General features: G+C 36.7%; 1 protein-coding gene and 1 long non-coding RNA gene across 8 annotated transcripts in view; one reads left to right on the top strand and one right to left on the bottom strand.

Moving 5' to 3' along the window:
* LOC107034508 (uncharacterized) overlaps window positions 1–22,221 on the bottom strand; it is a 340,267-nt gene that overhangs the window by 180,869 nt on the left and 137,177 nt on the right. The gene's annotated exons all lie outside the window — the stretch shown is intronic.
* The window catches only part of CCDC192 (coiled-coil domain containing 192), a 175,509-nt gene that overhangs the window by 32,175 nt on the left and 121,113 nt on the right, over window positions 1–22,221 (top strand). For 5 of the 6 annotated variants that reach the window (XR_012069828.1, XR_012069835.1, XM_072957532.1 and 2 more), the window contains exons 4-5: window positions 19,182–19,313; window positions 20,274–20,330. Coding sequence is in view for 4 of the 6 variants with exons in the window: in XM_072957532.1 (XP_072813633.1) it covers window positions 19,182–19,313; window positions 20,274–20,330 (189 nt within the window). In the remaining 2 variants the exon portion in view is untranslated. The remainder of the gene's footprint in view (window positions 1–19,181; window positions 19,314–20,273; window positions 20,331–22,221) is intronic. The other variant, XM_072957533.1, reaches the window with a different exon arrangement.

Raw genomic sequence — 22,221 nt, 5'->3', positions numbered from 1 at the left:
CAAAAATGCTCTGGTTCTTTTTTTCCATTGTTTAAATGCAACAGTGGATCCTTTGATGGCAAGTTTATTTGAAATAAGTAATGTGCCCTTGGTAGGAGTATTCATTTCTGCAAATGCTCAGAAATTATGCTTGATATGCCAATCTGAAATCATGAGTTTTTGTGAATGAGTTTTTGTTTTCCAATCTATTTGGAAGTCTACTTTCATGCCACAAAATCACAAGCAGCTTGTTTGACTTAGAATGTGTTCCCTAATCACCATGAAACCTAGTAATTGAGATTTTTGTTAAATAATTTGGTTCTGGTTTATTTTATAACAGAAGAGTTCCCTGTTTTCTCTCCCTCTCTCTCTCACACACACACACACACACACACACACACCCTACACACACTCCTATCTAAGCAGATGTCAATTTTAACCCTCTTACTGGATTGTTAGGCATCAACTGGGAATCTCAGAAAAAGGAAAAAACACAAACTGGTGAGATGTGTTATTCTGAATAGAGTCAAGCACAGTGACAAATGGGCTTCTGTTGTTACTGTTGTTATGGACGGGATGTGTGGACTTCTGGCCTGTTGCATAACTAAAGACTTCCTTTTGCTTGTAAATGTCAAGATCAAACAGAGGTCAGTTTCAAATAGCTGACCGGGTACTAATAAATGTGACTTTTCTTGTCTAAGAAAAAGCAAAATGTCTTGCCCCTTTTAAGTCTTGGCTCTGCTGATAAAAGCAGGTGTCCTTTTGCCTGGGCATAACCTGCATTTTCTTTGTAAGATTTTCTCTGAGATGGCAAACTCACTTTCACTTTGCTTAATCTCTACAAGGAAATTAGTAGATTAGGTATATGTTCTTGTTCAATTACTCATTTATTCTTTCAGTGAAGTATTTATTGAGTCCTTGCTGTGAGCTGAGCATTCTGCTGGGTCCTCCCATACGTGTTAGCTCCCACTGGCCCTAAAATTTGTATTCCCATTTTATAAAGGATGGAAGTTCTTTTGTGAGATTATGGACCTCTTATCTGCTGTTCCTATACCTTCTTTCTTGGTGGCCTGCCTTTAAAGCACACAACCTACCAAGAAGAAATAAGTCTTCATCATCATTAGTCCTGATCTTCCTCCTGACCCAAGACCTGAAATATCTACCTACCTACTGAATAGCTCCACCAAGGTTCTCATAACTCAGCTCTACCTAGCCATTAGCTTCCTAACCCAAATCTGTTCCTTCTCCCACATCCCCTAGGGCAGGGATGTGTGCCACCAGCCACCCTGTGGCTCATATCAGAAATCTGTGATGCTTTGATTCTTCTCTCTTCTTCACCCCACACATCCAATCAATTGTTAAGTACTATGAACGATGACTCTCATTTAAAGTTCTTCAATCCATCTTCCTTATCTCCACCACTACTGTCCTTGTCCAGGCCACCAACTGCAGAAACTTCTCCCTACTTTACTTTCACTATATTTAATGGCTTGTTTAATGGCTCCTCAACACTACAGCCACAGTAAAGGTTCTACAATGCACACCTCATATTTCTCCCTGCTTAAATCCTAAATTAGCTCCCTTTAACTGTCAGAATGACATCTATACTTCTTAACAGATTTTACAATCTTTTGTGGTCTAACCTCCTACTTGTTTCTCCAGTTTTACCTTACACCACCCTCGGCATACTACTATTACATCACTTTCAATTTCTACAAGATACTATATTGTCTCTTACTTTTCTCCACTACAACCAAAAAACAAAGGCTGTGTTCCTTAGAACCAAGCTTTAATTAATGTATCCCTCTCCCTCTGCTTCTGCCTCGAATTGCTTTGCTCTGTTCCCACCACCTCTTCTCACCCACTTTCCCATAATGCAACAAATCCCAACAAACTCCTTTCCAATCTTCAATCAGATGCCACATACTCCAAAATGTTTTGCTTCCTCTTTCAAATTTGAGTTACACATCCTTCCTCAGTGCTCTCATAATCCTTCTCCCAATTTGCCACCCCACTTCCACCAACAGTAATTGTCTATTTGTCTGTACCTCCCATTATACCACATGTTCCGTGGAACAGATTTGCAGACAGTGACTTCTCTGAGTCTTAAATCAAGTTAGGATTCATCCGTTTATCTCTTTGATGTCAAAGCTCATGCTCTTTCTAGTGTAACAAATGGACTTGACCTACAGGCAGTGGGGAGACATTAAAGGGTTTGAAGGATATTCAGGTTTGCACACAGAGAAAAAACTCTAAGGCTCCTGGGAAGAACAGATTTATGAGGAGACCAGAGTCAGGTATATCAGTGTGTAGGCTCTTGTAAAAATCCAGTTTAGAAATGATGAATGCCTGTTAGTAGTGAAGAGATGAAAGAGACGAAATATTTACGAGATGAATTTTGTAATTAATTAAATGGAAAGTGGTATTCAAGACTGATCCCAAATTTCAGGTGACTGGATGATCTATGGTCACCCTAGCTGTCTTCTGTTTGAATCATTAGATGTTAAAGGTGATTCTTTTCCTGTGGAAGGTTCCCTACAGGTTCAATTTACCCCAAGGATGCCCTGGACTCAACTTAATACTTTGTAATTTGGATTTCTTCACCTAGGTCTTTTGAATGTTTCAGTCCTTTGATATAGCAGAACTTTAATCCATATCTTAGAAATAGGTTTTTCTTCTTCCCATTTTTCAATCCCTGCTGTTTCTAGGATTAATTTTTGGATGACTATGTATTTTGTGAATGAAGATCTCATTTACTAGCCTCAGGAAAAATTTAGTGATTAAATTTAGAGGTGTATAAATGTAAGTCTCTTGCAGTTATTGAATGGATGTGTAGTGACAGACAGTCCCTGCTATCCTTTAGGTGATATTCAAGTCTAAACTATTCACACAGTAGTAGTAACAGTTTATTGGCCTTTTCTACTGTTACTCTTTCATAAGTACACAGAGAGATGTTTCCTAGATGCTATAGGAAAGACTGAACACAGCAGGTTTGAGAATCCAACTGTCCTCTACTAAGCCAGACACTACAGAGATTTGAAGAGAAAGAGCGACCCTTGACAGAAACTCAAGGATAGGAGAATGCACTTCACCCAAGCAAGAGAGTGGAGAGATCCCTGTTAGTCCTACCAGCAGGGGTATCTGTGCCCTGTTCCACAAAACTGCTCTGAGAAAGGGCCAGATCTTAAAGGGACAGGCTGTATCCTAGGGATGGGTTCTAGGTCCCTTCAGTTGTTGGCTTTAATTTCTCAGAACCTGGTATTATTACTTTCTGACTTTTACATCTAAGCATTTGACCTTTACATCCAAGTCAACGATTAATTGCTTCACCTTTTCCCATGTCCCTTTTCTCTCTGGTATTTTTGTCTATTCATATGGCCTAGAGGACTTTTTTGGAGATTAAAAGAATCTTAGGAATCTCAATTCCTGAACTGCTACCTTTATATTTCAATTATCAATTGACTTTTTGGTGAATACTTCTATCTTCACTCAGTGGTAAATGTTTATTACTCAGCATTTCCTGCTTCCCCTGCCCTAGCCCAATTTGGGGGTATCATGGTTAAATTTTGTCCCTCCCAGATTCAAATGTTGAAGTTCTAACTCCCAGTACCTCAGAACACAACTTTATTTGGCAAGAGAATTTTTGCTGATACAATTAGTTAAAATGAGGACATGTTGAAAAAAGGTGAGCTCCTAACCCCATATAGCTGTGTCCTTATAAATGTGGAAATCTGGACTCATACAAAAAAAGTCATGTGAAGATGAAGGCAGAGACCAGGGTCATGTTCCTAGAAGCCAAGGCATGCCAAAGATCGCCAGTAAATCACCAGAAATCAGAGAAGAGGCATTGAAGAGATTCTTCTCAACCTCAGAAGGAACCAACCCTACTGACACTAGATTTCACAGTTCTAGCCACCAAAACTGTGAGACAGTAAATGTATGTTTAAGCCACTCAACTTGTGTTAGTCATTTACAGCAGCCCTAGCAAACTAATACAGGGGGTAACCATAATTCTAAATTACAGGCCTCTGGACGTCTATTTTAAGATGTGCATAAACCTAGAAATGGCTGGAAATAACTTGTTAAAAGTAGAAATATGTACAAGTCTCTGTTGTCTAGGACAGGGCAGGATGAGGAACTTGCTGTTTGTTTTCAGTCGTAAAACTGAAATGAGACCAATCCAGTTCTGTGACCTAAATGTATCTTTAGGCACAGAGGTTCCTGCCCGTTCCACAGGTAGGACAGTTCATTTTTACAGTGCTTGCCCTGGTTATTTATTGCCAAGAAATTTCATAGTTTGTAGTGCTAGTCCAAGTCAGCCTGCAAAGCATTTAGCACAAAGGAAGTCTTTGTTTTTAAATAAAGCCACTCTTCTCTGTAGCCTGAGCTCTGCAAGGGTTGCCAAGACTCAATTTGTTTTTGAGTGACACTGGCAACCTATTCTACAATGTTAATTGCTGTGTATATGGGTGTGGGCTGTGGAGAAGAAGATCCAGGAGAACCAACAGTGACAAGAGATAAACATAAAAATTCACATTACTTAATGGGGTGGTTTTAATCATTGTACTCTGATGGATGGGGTGGATAGTGAAAGAGAAGCTTTAAATATACTTGTGGCTTAAACACAGGGATGGATGGTTCCATTTATTAAGAGAGGGAAGTCTGGGAAAGGTATGGAATATGAGGAGTTCATTTTGAGTACATGAATTCTTGGATACCTAGTATACATTCAAACGATAATATTAAGTAGGTGGTTGGATGTATATATCCAACAAGCTACGCAGTTGTATGTGAAAAAACTGGGAGTCATAAACATGTGTACAACTAGGGTTAAACCATGGCACCTAATGAGTTCACCCAGGACTCTCAGATCCTGATATTGAGAAGACTAGGAGAGGAGGAAAACCTAGCCAAGGAAACTAAGAATCAGGAAGAAATCCAGAGAATCGTGTCCTGGAAGCAGGAAGAAAAAGTGTTTCACAAGGCATGGTGTGCTCAAACGTGGACTATTTCACTGGGAGGTTGCATAAGATGACCAGAAATGCATCCACTGCATTTGGAAAAATGAGAATCATAGGTAACCTGGGCAAGATTAGTTTCAGCAAAGTAGAGGAGCAGAGGAGGGCAGAAGGCAACCAAAGAGTGATTAGGAGAAAAAAATAATTTAGGGTAGCCCTCTACACAGACACTGGGAACTTTTTTCCCCTATAACCTAAAAAGGAGAGCGGTTAGGAGGGAGGGGGGGAGAGAGAGAATTCTGAGAATCTACTTTAAGACTCAAAATTTAGGGGTGCTCTACTTCTCAGTTAAATTAACCAATTAATTATCTTTTTAATCTAAACCATTTGCACTGGGTTCCTGTTACATAACCAAAATGGTCCTGACAAATAGAGGAATTAGTGACATACTCGAAGCTCAAACTCAGTACAACCCCACCAAAGGAAAACCCTCTAGCCTTTTTCTTGATGGTGGCCATGAAAGAAAAGGACAAAGAAGCTTCCCAGAGGTCAGAAACAGTCAAGCAGATCAGAAACCTCCACCCACCGCACCTGCCAGGATGGACGGGCCTTATTATCTCTAATATAATGTGATGTTTCCAGTGGCCTATGACAAGTGTAAGAGGTTTCCCTTTTATTCTTTTTCAAGGGAGGGATTATACTGTGATTGTCCTGTTTTCTCCCTATTTAAACATTTAGGTAAGGAACATTTTAAATTTTGTCTTCAGGTGCCATATCGTGATGAGGCCTCGTATGGATGTGATTCAGGGAGGAATGCACCAAGTTTGGAGATCTGAATGCAGAGCCAGTTGCAGAAACATGATATGACTTTGGGATCTCTCTTCTCGGAAGGGGGCCATGCATTTTTGGACTGGTGTAGAATAGATGCATCATGTCATGCAGGAGCATTTGGGTAAATGTACCTACTTCTGAGCATAAGGATGTAATTGTGCTGAACACCCAGAGGGTGGACTTTCAGTAGCCTCTGTTTACGTCCACCTTTTCTGGAGAAAAACTCCTTATGGTTCTGATCTTTTAATAATCCTGTGTCTGTCAATCACAGTATTCCTGACTAGAGGGAATGATATTTAGGCACATGACCGAGGTCCAGTCAATTATATCCCATTTTGCTGACCATAAACACCAATCCAGGAGTGGCCATATGAACATAGATGAGGCAGACAGAGTCATTTTCAATTTGTTACTGGAGGACAATTGTCTTACTATTGAGGACTTGACCCTGGAAGGGTATAGGTAACATTTTCTCCAATGTGTAAAGAAAGCTTGTCTGCACTGAGAAATAATGAAGCCAACACACAGGAGCAGCACCAAGATACTGAGGTAAAAAGAGAGAGAATACTGTGACCTCTTTGGAGTTTGTGGAATCTAGTTGTGAGTGAGACAAATATCTAATTCTTACTCCTCAGTTACATAAGCCAATAATTTTTTTCTTTAAAAAAAAAGAGTGAGAATATTGTGAGGAAGTGACAACAGTGTGGGTAGGCAATCATTTTAAGAAGTTTGAGTGGGAAAAGCAGCATAGAAATGGGATGGTGATTGGAGAAGGAGGTGGGAGGAAGCTCAACAGACAGTTTTTGTTTATGGGAATCACTATAATGTGTTTATCTGCTAAACAGAATCATCAAGAAAGGGTGAGATAGATAGTGCAGAAATGGATTGGCAGGGGGTTATAGAAATTATAGGACCAAGGCTTTTGACAGTTGGAGGAGATGAGATTCAAAGCCAAGGGCTGGCCTTTGGTAGAAGGCCTCCTCCATTTGTTCAGTGAAGATGCTTTTTCCTTCAGCAAACAGAAACCCAGTTAAAGCCATGTGTTAAGGCCTCCTATCATCTCACTTAAAAATAAGACCAGAGACGCTAAGGAAATTAAAGATGACTTAAAGAAATGGAAAGATATCCCATGTTCTTGGATTGGAAGGATGAGTATTGTTAAAAATGGACATACTTCTCAATGCAATCTACAGATTTAATGCGATCCCTATCAAATTACCCAGGATATTTTTCACAGAACTAGAATAAACAATCCTAAAATTTATGTGGAATTACAAAAGACCCAGAATTGCCGAAGCGATATTGAAGAAAAAGAATGAAGCTGGAGGAATAACCTTCCCAGACTTCATGCAATGCTACAGAGCTACAGTCATCAAAACAGCATGGTATTGGTACAAAAATAGACATATTGATCAATGGAACAAAACAGCAAGCCCAGAAATAAATCCACAAACTTTTGGTCAATTAGTCTTTGACAGAGGAGGCAAGAATATACAATGGAGTAAAGACAGTCTCATCAGCAAATGGTGTTGGGATAAAACTGGACAGTTGCATATAAATCAATGAAGTTAGAACACTCCCTCACACCATACACAAACATAAACTCAAAATGGCTTAGACTTAAACATAAGACAAGACATGATAAACCTGTTAGAAGAAAACATAGGCAAACCATTATCTGACATAAATCTCAGCAATATTCTCCTATGGCAGTCTATTCAGGCAATAGAAATAAAAGCAAAAATAAACAAATAGGATCTAATTAAACTTATAAGCCTTGGCATGGTAAAAGAAACAATAAGCAAAACAAAAAGATAACCTACAGAATGGCAGAAAATATCTGCAAAAGATGAGACTGACAAGGGCTAAATTTCCAGAATATATAAACAGCTCATACAACTTCATAAGAAAATCCAAACAACCCAATCCAAAAATGGGCAGAAGACCTAAACAAACAATTCTCCAATGAAGACATACAAATGACCACCAGTCAGAATGATCATCATTAAAAAGTCCCTGAATGTTAAATGCTAGAGAGGGTGTGGAAAAAAGGGAACCCTCCTACACTGTTGGTAAGAATGCAGTTTGGAAAAAAAAAAAATCAAGGAGGTGAAAGAATTATACACAGAAAACTATAAACCATTGATGAAGGAAATTAAAGAAGACTTTAAAAAATGGAAAAAAAAAAGAATGTAGTTTGGTGCAGCCATTATCGAAAACAGTATGGAGAAGCCTCAAAAGATGAAATACAGACTTATCATATGACTCATCAAACCCACTCCTGGGTGTATATCCAGGGGGAATTCTAATTCGAAAAGATACATGTACTCCAGTGTTCACAGCAGCACTATTTACAATAGCCAAGACATGGAAACAGCCTAAATGTCCATCAACAGATGAGTGGATAAAGAAGTTGTGGTATATTTATACAATGGAATACTACTCAGGCATAAAAAGAATAAAATAATGCCATTTGCAGCAACATGGATGGACCTGGAGATTGTCATTCTACAGAAGTGAAATAAGCCAGAAAGAGAAAGAAAAATATCATGTTATCACTTTAATGTGGAATCTAAAAAAAAACAAAAACAAAAACAAAAACAAATGAACTTATTTGCAAAACAGAAACAGACTCACAGACATAGAGAACAAACTTGTGGTTACCGGAGGTGGGAAGGGGAGTGGGGTGGGAGGGGATAAATTGGAAGTTAAGAGATTTGCAGATACTATCTGATATTATATAGAACAGATAAACAACAAATTCATGCTGTATAGCACAGGGAACTCTATTTGATATCTTGTAGTAACTTACATGCAAATAAATATATGTATGTTCATGTATGTCTGAGGTATTATGCTGTACACCAGAAATTGACACACTGTAAATTGACTATACTTCAATAAAATATATATATATATATATATATATATATATATATATATATATATATATATACACCAAAAAAAAAAAAAAAAGACCAGAGATGTAGCAGTTTAAGGTTGGTTAATTCAATGATTTAATGGCTCAAGAACACAAGTGTCTCCCCTCTTTGCTCTAACATCCTCAGTGCTGTGTCATACTTGTAAGACATCCACAGCAATTCCAAGCATTATTTGTAGTCAAAACATCCTGAGAAAAAGATATATGCTTCCTCTTGCATGTCTTTTTTTTTTTTTTAAACATCTGGTAAAATCCTTCTCCTCAGGCTCCAGGGGCCTCTACTAGACTGCAAGCCCATACCTAAAATGATTTTTAATTTCTGGTAATGAGACCAACAAGGCTGACTTAGCCATTGTGATTTGTTCCAGGGGCTGAACAAGGCAAGCTCCCCAAAACACATGGCTGCTGGCCAATCCAACCTGGTGTCTGGTAACAGGGATAAATGGGGAAACACCTGTTGGGAAACAGATTAGCAGTGTCTACTGCAGTAGGGTTTATATATTGGCTGGTGGGAAGGTGAGGGAGTGACCATCTGGCAGCTTCTGTTTCCTCAGTGAATTATTGATGAGGTGGTCATTTGGGGTGAGAGGTGGGGACAGAATTTTGAAGAGAAGGAGAGTATGAAATGATACTTAAGGAATAACTTGAGAGTAACAAAGAGTTATCTCAGAGAAGAGGAAAACCAATTTACTTGGAGAAAAATAGCATATTTTGATTTCAGGGCAGTGTTGAGTATCTGTCAGAGACTTGAATTCTTTAATGTAAAATTAAACCAATCCAATTTTGTTATTTTTTTTCTAACGTTCAGTGAATGGATGTGGTGCTAACAATTTCCTTGACTGTTGAGAGCTAACTTGAAAGTCATTTTATTTCATTTTTATGGAGGTGAAATTCATATAACATACAATTAACCATTTTAACAGATGCAATTCAGCATCATTTAGTGTATTTACAATATTGTGCAACCACCACCTCTCTCAAGTTTCAACATTTTTTCTTCATCCCAGAAGATGAATACTCATTAATGATTCCCCATAATCCCTTCAACCCATCCCCTGACAACCACTTATATACTTTCTTTCTCTATGGATGTACCTACTCTGGATCTTTAGTACAAAAGGAATCATACAGTATGTGATCTTTTGTGTCTGACTTCTTTCACTTAGCGTAAGTTTTTGAGGTTCATTCAAGTTATAGCAAGTATCAGTAGTTCATTCCTTTTTACAGCTAAACAATATTCCCTTGTATGAATACAACACAATTTGCTTACCCATTCATCTGTTAATGGGCACTTGGTTTCCACCTTTTAGCTATTGTGAATAATGCTGCTATGAGCATTTCTATGCAAGTTTTTGTATGGATGTATGCTTTTATTTCTCTTGGGTACATACCTAGGAGTGGAACTGCTGGATCATATGGTAATTCTATTTCTAACTCTTTGATGTACTACAAAACTGTTCCCCATTGATTTTTGTTTATGGAGGTGAGACAGGAATAGAACTTTATTCCTTGGCACCTGGTTATCTAGTTGTCCCAGCACCATTTGTGAAGAGATTCTTCTTTACCTATTAAATGGTCTTCGCACTCTTGTTGAAAATCAATTGACCACAGATGTTTGAGTTTCTTTCTCAACTCTCAACTCTATTCCTTTGATCTGTGTGTCTTTTATTCCAGTATAGCACTGTTTTTAATTACTGTAGCTTTAAAGTACATTTTGAAATTGGGGAAATGTGACTCTTAAAACTTTGTTCTTCTTTTACAAGATTGTTTTGGCTATTTTGGGTCCTTGAAATGCCGTATGAATTTGAGGATTGGTTTTTTCACTTCTTCAAAGAAAGTCATTCTAGTTTTAATAGGGACTGCAATGAACCTGTAGTTTGCTTTGTGGAGTACTGACATTTTAACAATATTAAGTTTTGTAATACATGAACATGAGGTTTTTAAAAATTATTTAGGTCTTTAATATCCCCTAGCCATGTTTCACAGTTTTCAGTGCATCACTCTTTCACCTCCTTGGTTAAGTTTACTCCTTGGTAATTTATTCTTTTGGATGCTACTGGAAATGAAACTGTTTTCTTTATTTCCTTTTTGGATTGCTCATTGCTGGTTGTATTAATCATGTCTTTTATTTTCTGTATTTCAGATGATTTGATATGACATCTGGGGCCTTGCTGACCCTGGAGAGATTGCCCCTCCCAATGCTTGCCAATTCCTAGAGAGTAAATGACTTGCCTGTGAATGTGATTTTCATGTGCAAACTAACCAATCCAAAGCCCCCCCCCCAACCTCCTCTAACAGGCTTTCACACTCAGGATCACTCTTCCACTGCCCTAATCATCCCAGGTCCAAGTACCACACAACTAGGGACAAACTCTATGTTCCAGAGCCCACTGAAGTTTTTCAAACTAGACAATTTTAAACCTATTTCTCTTGACTCACCCCTTCCTTTCCATAGTAACTACAACAAATGTTCTTATCTACATTTTTCCCTTGCTTCCTCTACCTCCTGACTGATCCTTATAATTCCCCATGTGCATCCCACTCCCCCAAATCTTGGCTCCTCTTCTTGGGAATGGTGAGTAACAAACAGAGGCAGTCATCTCTTCATCTGTTGATCTCACTATACCTGAATAATAATAAAATCTACATTTTGAAACACAGATATACAGCAACTCAAATTAATTTTGGGGTGTTTATCGGGTACCCTGAAACTTTATTAAGTTCATTTATTAGCTCTAATAGCTATTTTGTGGATTGGTTGTTATTTTCTGTATATAGGATCATGTCATCTTCATACAGAGATAGGTGTTTTTTTCCCTCCAATTTAAATGTCTTTTTCTTGCTTAATTGATCTGGATAGGACTTTCAGTACAAGGTTGAAAAGCAATGGAGAAAGCAGGGATCCTTGTCTTGTTCCAGATCTTAGGGAGATAGCTTTCCATCTTTCATCATTGAATATGATGTTAACTGCGGTTTTCATTAAACCCCTTTATCACGTTGAAAAATTTTTCTTCTATTCCTGGTTTGCTGAGCATTTCTATCATGCTGTATTCTGTCAAATATTTTTCCTACACCTATTGAGATGATCATGTTGTATTTCCCCTTCATTCTATTCATGTGGTGTATTATAGTAATTGATTTTTTTTAATGCTGAACTGTTTAATGCTGAACATTTTTTAATGTTGCATCTCTGGGATAAATTCCACTTGGTTGTGTTGTATACTCTTTTTAATATACTGTAGGTCCAATTTGTTAGAATTTTGTTGAGGATTTTTGCATCTAATTCATAAGTCATATTAGTCCATAGTTTTCTTCTAGAACTAGTATCTTTGTCTGATTTTGTATTAGGAAATGTTACCTCCTCTTCCATTTTTTAGATGAGTTTTTGTGATTAGTGTTAATTGTTCTTGAAATACTTGGTAAATTCACCAGTGAAGCTATCTGATTGTGGACTTTGTTGAGGAAAGTTTTTGATTAATGATTTCATCTCTTTACTTGTAGATCTATTGAGATTTTCAAAATTTCTTGAATCAGTTTTGGTAACTTTTGTCTTTCTAGGAATATATTCATTTCATCTAGATAATATAATTATCTAGTAATTATAATACTCATATATACATTACTAATATATAACAATTGGTTGGCATCCAATTATTCATAGTATTCTCTCATAATCCTCTTAGAATGTTTCTACTTTCATTTGATTATATTTTTCTCTTTTCTCTTTTTTTTTAGTCAATATAACTCAAGATTTGTCAACTTTGTTGATCACTGCCAAGAACCAGCTTTCTGGTTTCATTGATTCTATTGTTTTCCTATTCTGTTTTATTTATGTCAGCTTTAGTATATTATTCCCTCCTTCTGCTGGATTTGCATTTAGTTTGCTCTTCTTTTTCATGTTCTTCAAGGTGTGAAGTTAGGTTGATCTGACATATTTTTTCTTTTCTAATGTAGATGTTTTCAGCTATAAATTTTCCTTGGGCAGTTTCCTTGCAGCATTCTTTAAGTGCTGGTATGCTGTGTTTTTATTTTCGTTTGTCTCAAGAAATTTTGTGATTTCTCTTGTAATTTCTTGTTTGACCCATTGATTTTTTAAAGAATGTGTTGTTTATTTCCATTTATTTTCAAATTTCCAAATTATTCTTTTGTTATTGATTTCTAGGTTCATTCCATTGTGACTGGAAAAGGTACTTTGTATAATTTCAGCCCTTTTAAACATATTGAATATTATTTTATGGCCTTACATATAGTCTATCGTGGAGAATGTTCCCTGAATGCGTATCTGCTGTTGTTGGGTAGATTATCCTGTACGCGTCTGTTAGGTCTAGTTGGTTGTAGTATTATTCAAGCCTATTTCCTTATTAATCTTCTGTCTAGATATTCTATCCATTATTAAAAGCAGGATACTGAAGTCTCTAACTCCTCTTTGATTGTTTATTACTACCTATTTATCCCTTAAATTCTGTTAATGGTTGTTTCATATTTTGGGGGTTCCTGTTGTTTGGTGCATGTATGTTTATAATTCTGATGAATTTACTCTATCAATATGTGACGTCCTTCCTTGTATTTTGTAATAATTTGACTTGGCATCTATCTGATACTATTTGATTTTAGTATAGCCACTCCAGCTCTCTTTTGTCTACTATTTGCATAGAATATATATATATTTTTAATCCTTTCACTATTTGTTTCTTTGACTCTAAAATAAGTCTCTTATAAAAAGTATATAGTTGAATCACATTTTTTTGTCTATTTTGCTAGTCTCTGTCTTTTAATTGGTGAGTCTAACCCATTTACTGTTAAAGTGCTACTGAAAATGATGGATGTAATTCTGCCACTTTGCTATTTGTTATACCTTGTATCTTTTTGTTACTCAGCTCCTCCAATGCTGCTTTATTTCATGTTGATTTTTGGTAGTGTACCATTTTTATTCCCTTTTCCTTTTTTGGACCCTATCTTTTTTTGTTATCTGCTCCTTTAATATCTATATTAGTATGCTTGGTAGTTGTCCATAGTATCTGTAAGTCCCTTAGGCTCTGTTTATTTCTGTGTTCTTGTTTTTTTCCTGCTTCTCAGAATGGGTAATTTCAGTTGTCCTATCTTCAAGTTTGCTGATTCCATCATCTGCCCACTTAAGGTCTGCTACTGAATTCCAGTGATTTTTTCATTTCAACTGTTTTGCTTTCCACCTCCAGAATTTCTACTTGGTTTCTTTTTATAATTTTTATCCCTTTATTCATATCCCCTACCTGCTCATACAACATTCGCCTAATTTTCTTCACTTCTTTTCCCATGGTTTGTTTCAGATCCTTGAATATATTCAAAATATTTAAAGCATTAATCCAAAAGTCCATATCTGGGCTTCCTCAGAGATAGCTGTTTTTGTTTTTTTTTAAATCAATTTCACTCTTTTTTTTTCATAAATGGGTCATACTTTATTTTGTGAACTCTGTAATTTTTCATTGAGAATTAGACATTTTGAATAGTATAACATGGTGGCTCTGGAAATCAGATTCTTCCTCCCATCCCAAGAATTGCTGCTGTTACTTGCTGAGGACTATAGTCATTTATTTACTTATCCAAAATAATTTTGCAGAGACTATATTTCTTGTCATGTGTGGTCACTAAAGTCCTGTTCCATTGTCTCTGCAGTTAGCCAGTGATCTGATGAAGATTTCCTTGAATGTCAGTCTCTTTCTTCATCAAGTGCTTCTCAGGATGCTGAAAGTGTTCTGCTAGACTCCAGAGTTCAGAAATGGTTGGTTCTGACAGTTCTTGCCAGCTCAAAAATTAGTTACGTGGAGAGACCACTTTCTGGAGCTCCCTACTCTGCCATTTTCTTTGAAATCCAAGTCATTTTGTTTTAACTATTATCCTGAATACAGTTCTAAAATACATCAGTACCCTTTCCTGACTGCATCGATAAACTATGTAATGGACACAGTTTATCTTTCTTTGACTTTTAACTATATTGCACTATCTTTATGATGATCTTTTATTGAACGCTGAGGTATATATTAAAAGCTGATTTTTTGAAGATGTACACAGCCTCGAATTTACGATACAAAAGTTGTCACTGCTCATACTTTTAAAATCATCTCTTTCCTTCAAAATTGTTAGAATCTTGGGCAGAGGGACAGGGCACCTGCTTTTCAAAAATCAAAGAGAGAATATGAACCTCTCAACATCATGTAAACCGTATGTTCCAACAAAGATGGCTAATTAGGATACATAAAAATTGATTACTTCAAGAATAGATGCATTTTTACTCTTTTTGTAAGCAAATACCTGAATACTAGGTTGGAGTGAGCTTTTTTTTTCTATCCTCCCTTCAAAACAGTAACTCTGTAAAAACCAAGTAGTTCTTATGAAAAAAGAAAGAGAAAAGAAAAAATTGTAATAAAAAAAGAAGCAATGTTCAAGGTTCCCGAAGTTTTTTAATTCAATTGTGGTATCTTGCAGCTGCTAACTTGGATTTCCTCTTACTTACTTTGATGCCTTGTTTTCTATCTCATAATTTGAATTTTAATTTAAGCAGCATTCCTAAGGGCTTCCTGAATTGAAAATTAAGTTTTGAAAAGTCCTAAAATTCCCATCAAAACAGTGGATTGAATTCAAAATGGCAGTTAATATCTTGTGACTCAGCAAGAGTATAGTCTTTTATTCAGTACTTAAAAAAAAACAAACCTCAAATGCATAGTTTTTATTTTATTTTTTCTCTTTGTTCCTTTTGGATTATCAGACTTATTCGATGGGTCATTTTCAAATGGACTAGGGGAATATCAATTGTCCTATGCTAATAAAGTTTCATCATTATATAATGGAATCCAACATTAAATTATGAGTTCTTGCCCTAGTGTATACAGATGAAAAGGAAATAATAAGATCCTTTATCTTGCTTTTGTGAGGTCATGATACATAGGAGAATTAAAACCTATGGTTTAAAAAGTTAAAAAAATGAAACAATTAAGCAAAGATTGTTCCTGGCCAATATGATGTGTCTTGTGATAAGTTTTGACAGAATTCTCCATTCATTCTTCTGGGAAATCTACAATCTAGTTAGAATACATATGATCGGAGAACTACCCTGTAAAAATATAGCAAGGTACCACAGTAAAATTTTATTATGGGTACATAGGTCATAGCATCAGAGGGTTGTGGGGTCAAGCCTAAGACACAGATCTACTGATTCTACATCAAGGTTTCTTATAGTTAAGCTGAACCTGACATAAAGATATCTGAATCAAAGTGATATTTAGACAGAAACCCATTTCAAGAGGACAGGAAAGAGATGGGGTTGGTATTCATATACAAAGAAGTCAAGATGGCAGAAGAGAGTTCTCAGGTTTCAAGAAAAAGAAAGATTCTTTTCCTTCAGGTAAATAAGTAAACACACAGAGAAAGAATACTGAAAGCCACATAGTTGGGGTGGGCGGGGTGGGGGTGGTGGTGGTAGTGAATCAAAGACATGACCTTTGCAGGCAGCCTTACAGTTAGGGTTTGAATATAATATAGAACCCAGAGTTGGAAGCAGACCATTGCCTGCTTATTAGATGTGGGCAAGCCAATTCACCCCTAAAAGCATCTAGATCCTCAATCTTTAAAATAGTGGTAACAAAACTTCTAATAGGATATTGAGCAACAGAATACGGATATATATATATCTGTATGTGGTATGGTATGTGGTATGGTGTAGCCACACCATATATGTAGGAAATGTTAGTTACTGTTATTTTTTCATAGACTTCACTTGTTTTTGGTCAAGATGATGGAATTTTGCAATCGGACAATTTATCACTAGAATGCTTACTGCAGCAAGTTAAGAGAAAAGTCAACTCCTAAACAATAGGGAATTTATAAGCTTACTAAATGTAGGTCCCAAGGTAGGAGATGTTTTGAAATTGATTGATAAGACATTTCAACAATGTCAACAAGACCCAGGTTTCTTCTGTTGTCCACACGTCCATTCAGAATGTGGCTTCAGTATATAACTGGTTTCCTGGATGTTTGTAGGATAGCTACAGTAGCATTCATAGCTGGTAGATAAGAGAAAGTGCTTCTCCAAATCATCAAATTTCCTCCTGCGCAGTGAGTGGTCCCAATTACGTCACATTTCCTTATACATTAACTGCTACCAGAGAAAAGCCACACTTTGATTGGTTTAGGCCTTGATTCCTTAATTTTCAGGATCAAGGCCTAAACCAATCAGCAGGAGAGAGGATGGGATTGTCATGATTATCAGGCACCACTTCTAGGGTCATATTTAGGTTTAGGGAATCAGACCCAGAGTCCACTACTTCAGCTTGAGTTCAAATATTTATTTGTTATGTTGTTGGGCAAGTTATACAACATTATTGAATTTACTGCATTTCCTTATCTGCAAAATGGGTATGAAGCTGAACTGAGATAAATGAATATGAAAACAAAAAGTTCTCAAGTGTCTGATATGTAGTAAGCACCCAGTAAATATTAAGCATTATTAATATTATTATTCTTCATCTATAACAGTCATATTACATAATAGGTTTTTTAATTGTCTGCTTTTCTGAGTAAATTATGAGTTTTCTAAAATACAAACAATAATATCACCTTCATTTTTTACCTCCAAAATCTTACATATAATAAATAGCCAACATATTTCTTTAACAAATGAGTGAATAAATGAGTATCTGTTAAGTGAATAAATAAAGGGCTAAAAACAATAGGAGTTCGATTTAAAAGAAAGGCAACCAAATGTTGACTGGATGAGTTACAGGTCAGTCAGGATATAGAAACAAAATGGGCCAGACTGAGAAAGAACATATTTGAGAGGAGAAAAAAACAGACCTACAAAGGCCCTTCTCCTGAAGACTACAGTGGTTTCAGGAAGTGAGCAAACCAAATACAACTTTAGTTTAGGGTAACTAGCTCACAGAAGTTGTAATCTCTTCAGATGTTTTGTTTTACAATTTGATAAATAATGAATATTTGGACAAATCTCATATGAATGCTTATTGTAGCCTCGAGGAAGTAGAAGAAATAATAATAATAGCTACTGAGTATCTTATATATTTCAGGCATTGTTCTAAGTGTCTCCCTTGTATAAATGCATATAAACCTCAAAACAAATGCTTGCGGTAAATACTGTTCTTTTCATCCCGGATCCTTTTTATAGGTAGGAAAATCAAGCTCAGAGAGACCAGTCAACTTGCCCAAATCACAAAGCTAGCAAGTAGCAAACTGGTATTTTCACCCAACAACTGTGACACAAGAGTCTGTGTCTTTAGCCATTACACTATACCATGTAATAAAATGGAAAGGTGCTCAGAGAAACCAGGCCACATTTTCAAATCGTCAGGCACCCAAAAGTTAAGTATGCCAGTGCCCATGTGAGCACTGCAGCTCTCCCAGGCCACTGAAAGCTGAAAGGCAAAGCTCATAGTTCATGACGTATGTGTTCCCTCTGGCCCTCACGTTGCACTTTAGTAATTCCCTGCGTATAACACAATGGCTGCATACAGAACCAACTAAATAAACATTTGTTAAGTGAATGACTGTGTGGGTGGATGGATGGACGGACGGACAGATGCCAGTATACATGATGTGCCCAACTTATTACCATGGCAGACTAACTTCTTCATGCTTCTCCATTTGGTAAATTGTCTTTAAATGCTGTTGCCCTTTTCAAGATGAGATAGCATGTTTTGCAATAATACTTGGAGTAATATGAAAGAGATACTTAGAGATAATCTATGCCTCAGAGGATACACTGCGAGTTGTACTGAATACAAGATTGTGTGTCCCTTTTCAGGGATTCTTTCAGAATTGTTGCTGAGCTATACAGAAAAAGCACAATAAGCTTCTTGAATGAAAGAAAGTGAGGGCAAGGGCTCTCCAAGGGAATTAAGGGATTAGGGACTATCAAACTACCACTCCCCTCAAGAGAGATCCACAAACAAGAAAACAGTCACCTCTAGACATTTTTTAGGGTATGGTTTAGCATAGATCTGCCATTGATCAGACTTTAACTAGAAATTCCTGCATTTCCCTCCAGTTTCATCCACCCTGCTATTTATGTGGTGAAGATTCAAGGGAGTCAGAACACCTACTCTTTCTAGAGAGCTTTTGCCCCTCAAGAGTTAAGTTTCAAGAACTCTATGTAAACCATAATACAGATTGCAGATTCAGCTGTACACATAAAGTGCAATCTTGAAACATAATAAAGATGAGTATTGAGACTACTGCACTAGACGTCTCTCTGCCTGCTGTAATTATGTGGTGTCATCTCTTACACAGAAAGATCTTTATTATTAAAAATAAATAAAATCAACATTATTTCCTTACCTCTCTATAGTCTATCTATGAGGAATATTTCAATAGCCATTTTCATATTTAATAGATATTGGCAATTAACTCATTTATAAATCAGACTTCTAAGAGGAGCTTTAAAAAAATCACTATACTTCTATACTCTTACAACTAAATGTCCTTAGCTTGCAGCCTCTGAAGGAACAAAATCAAAACTGCTTGAGCAAGTTTCCTGGCTAGAGGGAAAGCTAGAGGCTCTGGACCATAAGGAAGACAGTGGGGAACCATATGAAAAACTGGTTCTTGAAAAAGACCAGGTATGATGTAGAAGAAAAGTAATCCTTACTTTAAAAGCTACATATACTTACATAAACTGACAATCTGTAGCCATTTCTGAATGGGTTGGAAGTTCATATTTAAGTTCAAGATGGTAAATAATATTTGTATTTATTCCAGGTAATTGTATTCCCTGATGAGTATTCACAGACAAAAAATTAACTTTGTTGGTGATATTTTTAGTTTGTTAGATATGTATACTTTTGAACTATATTAGCTGAATATTATATATTTTTTGAAAGTGGTATTGACTGTACAAATGTTTCTTAGTTTTCAAGGTTGAACTTAATCAAGGAATAATAGTTTCTTTCTGCATAGTAAAACAATTGTATCAAACATTTTTTCACACACTTTTAATCAATTACTTTATAAAAAGTTACTAATCTCTGAATATCTGAACATTCATACCTATGTCATTATATAAATGTATCTCTTGTTCAACCCATATGGGTTTTTATCTGCCTTTGGAAGATAGATAGATAGATAGATAGATAGATAGATAGATAGATAGATGTTTTTAATGTAGTTATCTACCCATAGCTATACTGATCTATCTGTATATGGATAGATATCTTCATATTAACAGCATATCCAATGTATCCAAATATTCCAAAGGCAGATACAAACTCATCTGGTCAAATATATATATGATATAAGGTGGATTAACATTATCTGCAGCACATCAAGCAAACATTATTTTTCCCAATCATTTCCTATTTCTTAATAAACTCATGTACTTTGTTGCTGGGTTCTTCCATAGAGTGGAAGAGCTACAGGGATAGAAGCAATGATTTCTTTAATGATGGTTTTCAAAACATCTAGCTGAGATAATGCTGCCATTCATTAAGATGTGAGAACTGGTATATATTTATATCTGGAATACTTTGAATACGTAACAGGAAGAGTTATGCACTTTATTTCTACATGTTCCTCCTTTTCAGTGCATTGAGAAATTACAAGCTGAAGTGAAAGCTACCCAGGAGCAACTTGCAGCCCACGTAAGTGTTTTTCTCGTTTCTTCATTCCTAAAATTACATCATTATTATACTGGAAATGAGCAGAAATTTTTCAGGACTTACAACTGTGGTCATTCTGCTGCAAACCAAACCACAAGGCTAAGAAACACTATTTTTACTGCCTCTATAGAGTTGCTATCCATAAATAGAATTCTGATTTGCACTGATGATAAAAATTACAAAACTGAGTTCTTATATATAATCAGATAGTCTAATAAGTTACCATCAGGATAAAAGAACTGGAAACTAAGGGTAGAAAGACAAGGAAGCTGGGCTAGTTTAGTGAGTGAATGGAAGTGGAAATTACAGATACCTCAAATGTTGGCTTAGAGCAGCACTTCTTGAACTTTAGTATATCAAGAGACATCCGGAACACTTTTGAAAACAAACTTCCTGGAGTTTTCTGAATGCCTAAGACAGGACCCGAGAATATACACTTCCAGTGACACTTGATTCAGATGATGCTTCTGCTACCTATCTTTTGACTGTATTTTCAGCAGCATTGTTTTACATACATTTATTTTGCACCAGTCTTGTGATTTTTTTTAGGCAAGCAACCACAAAACAAATCAGAGAATTGCCCATTTTCTGCTGCAAGCCTTCCCTTGAGAGAGACCCTGTGATGTTGCAGGGAAAATTTCATTTATCCTTTAGCCTAACTTGGCTCAGAAGACAACTAGTGAGCATTTCTTGCCACGACAGCCTTGTGTATTCTCACGCATAAACCAGTTGTCGTAACCAGAAACCTGCCACTGTCCCAAGGATCTGAACAATCTGATGCCTTAAGTATTCCCTCCAAGAGTTGCTCAACACCCTTTTCATTATCTCCTCCATCCACATCCTGGGTGCTATGAGATGACTTCTTAAGGACACTGGCCAGTCATGTTAAACGGCCAATCTGAACAACAAACAACTTAGACAGGTTTGAGACCTGAGATGCTGCAGCCCAGAAGTCCTACAGAAAAGACTGCAAAATAATAAATTCTGGTCACCGTCCCTTGGGGGAATGAGCTGATTTGGATAAAATCACAGTAACTGCCCCATTTTTGTGTTGGGGTAGAGAAAAGCTAATCTGCTGTGGCAGAGAGCAGAGTTTTAAACTCTAAATTCTGCATTTTTTTGGCCTTGTGTGCTCAATTGACCGGTCATGGACATGACTAAGGCCGGCATTTGTGACACTGTGACATACTCAGACAGAAGTCCATCTCCTTAGCCCAGTATTCTGTCACAAATGCCTCTCCCCAGACCTGCCCCTCAGGGTGCCAGGTAATGACTACTGTCAGAGGATGTTGCCTCATGCCAGATGGATATCTACAGTCATTTGCCCAGGGAGTTTTTAGTCCAGAATTTTTTAAGCAGAGATACTCGCTAAGGTTTAGTTATTAGCTTTCAGCATCTCTTTATGAAAAACTGATGAAAACACATGGTCATGGGTGCTGTAGGGAAATTCTTGTGGTGTCTTCTTCCATTTCTCAGCTTCTGTAGATTCTATTCCTAAACTATACTGTTCCTGGCCCAGGTATGTCTGAACTGTGAGTGCTTCTTTGTATTAGGGTATTGACACCAACCACTGAGATTTTTCCTGTGCAACTGTTTAATGCTCAGGTTGTAATATAGCAGGGTAATCACCAAGGTTTTGCTTCAACTCATCAAGAATAAATGAAAAATAATATATTAATGATAGCATTCATTGAGAGTGGCCTGTCTCTCCCCTCTGAGGTAGAGGGTTCATATGTTTTTGATTTTAAATCTCAATATAACCCAACAAGGTGAGCATTCTTTTTCAGATAAGAACACCGAGTCTTAGAGATTAGATCATTCACCACACATGTTGATTCTGAAATCGAGGCTTTTGCTCTCACAACTCTCTGCC

Source organism: Vicugna pacos, chromosome 3 (genome assembly GCF_048564905.1).
Source record: "Vicugna pacos chromosome 3, VicPac4, whole genome shotgun sequence".
Classification (NCBI taxonomy): Eukaryota; Metazoa; Chordata; class Mammalia; order Artiodactyla; family Camelidae; genus Vicugna; species Vicugna pacos.
The sequence above is the reverse complement of the archived record's forward strand: the minus strand, read 5'-3'. Positions and strand labels throughout refer to the sequence as shown.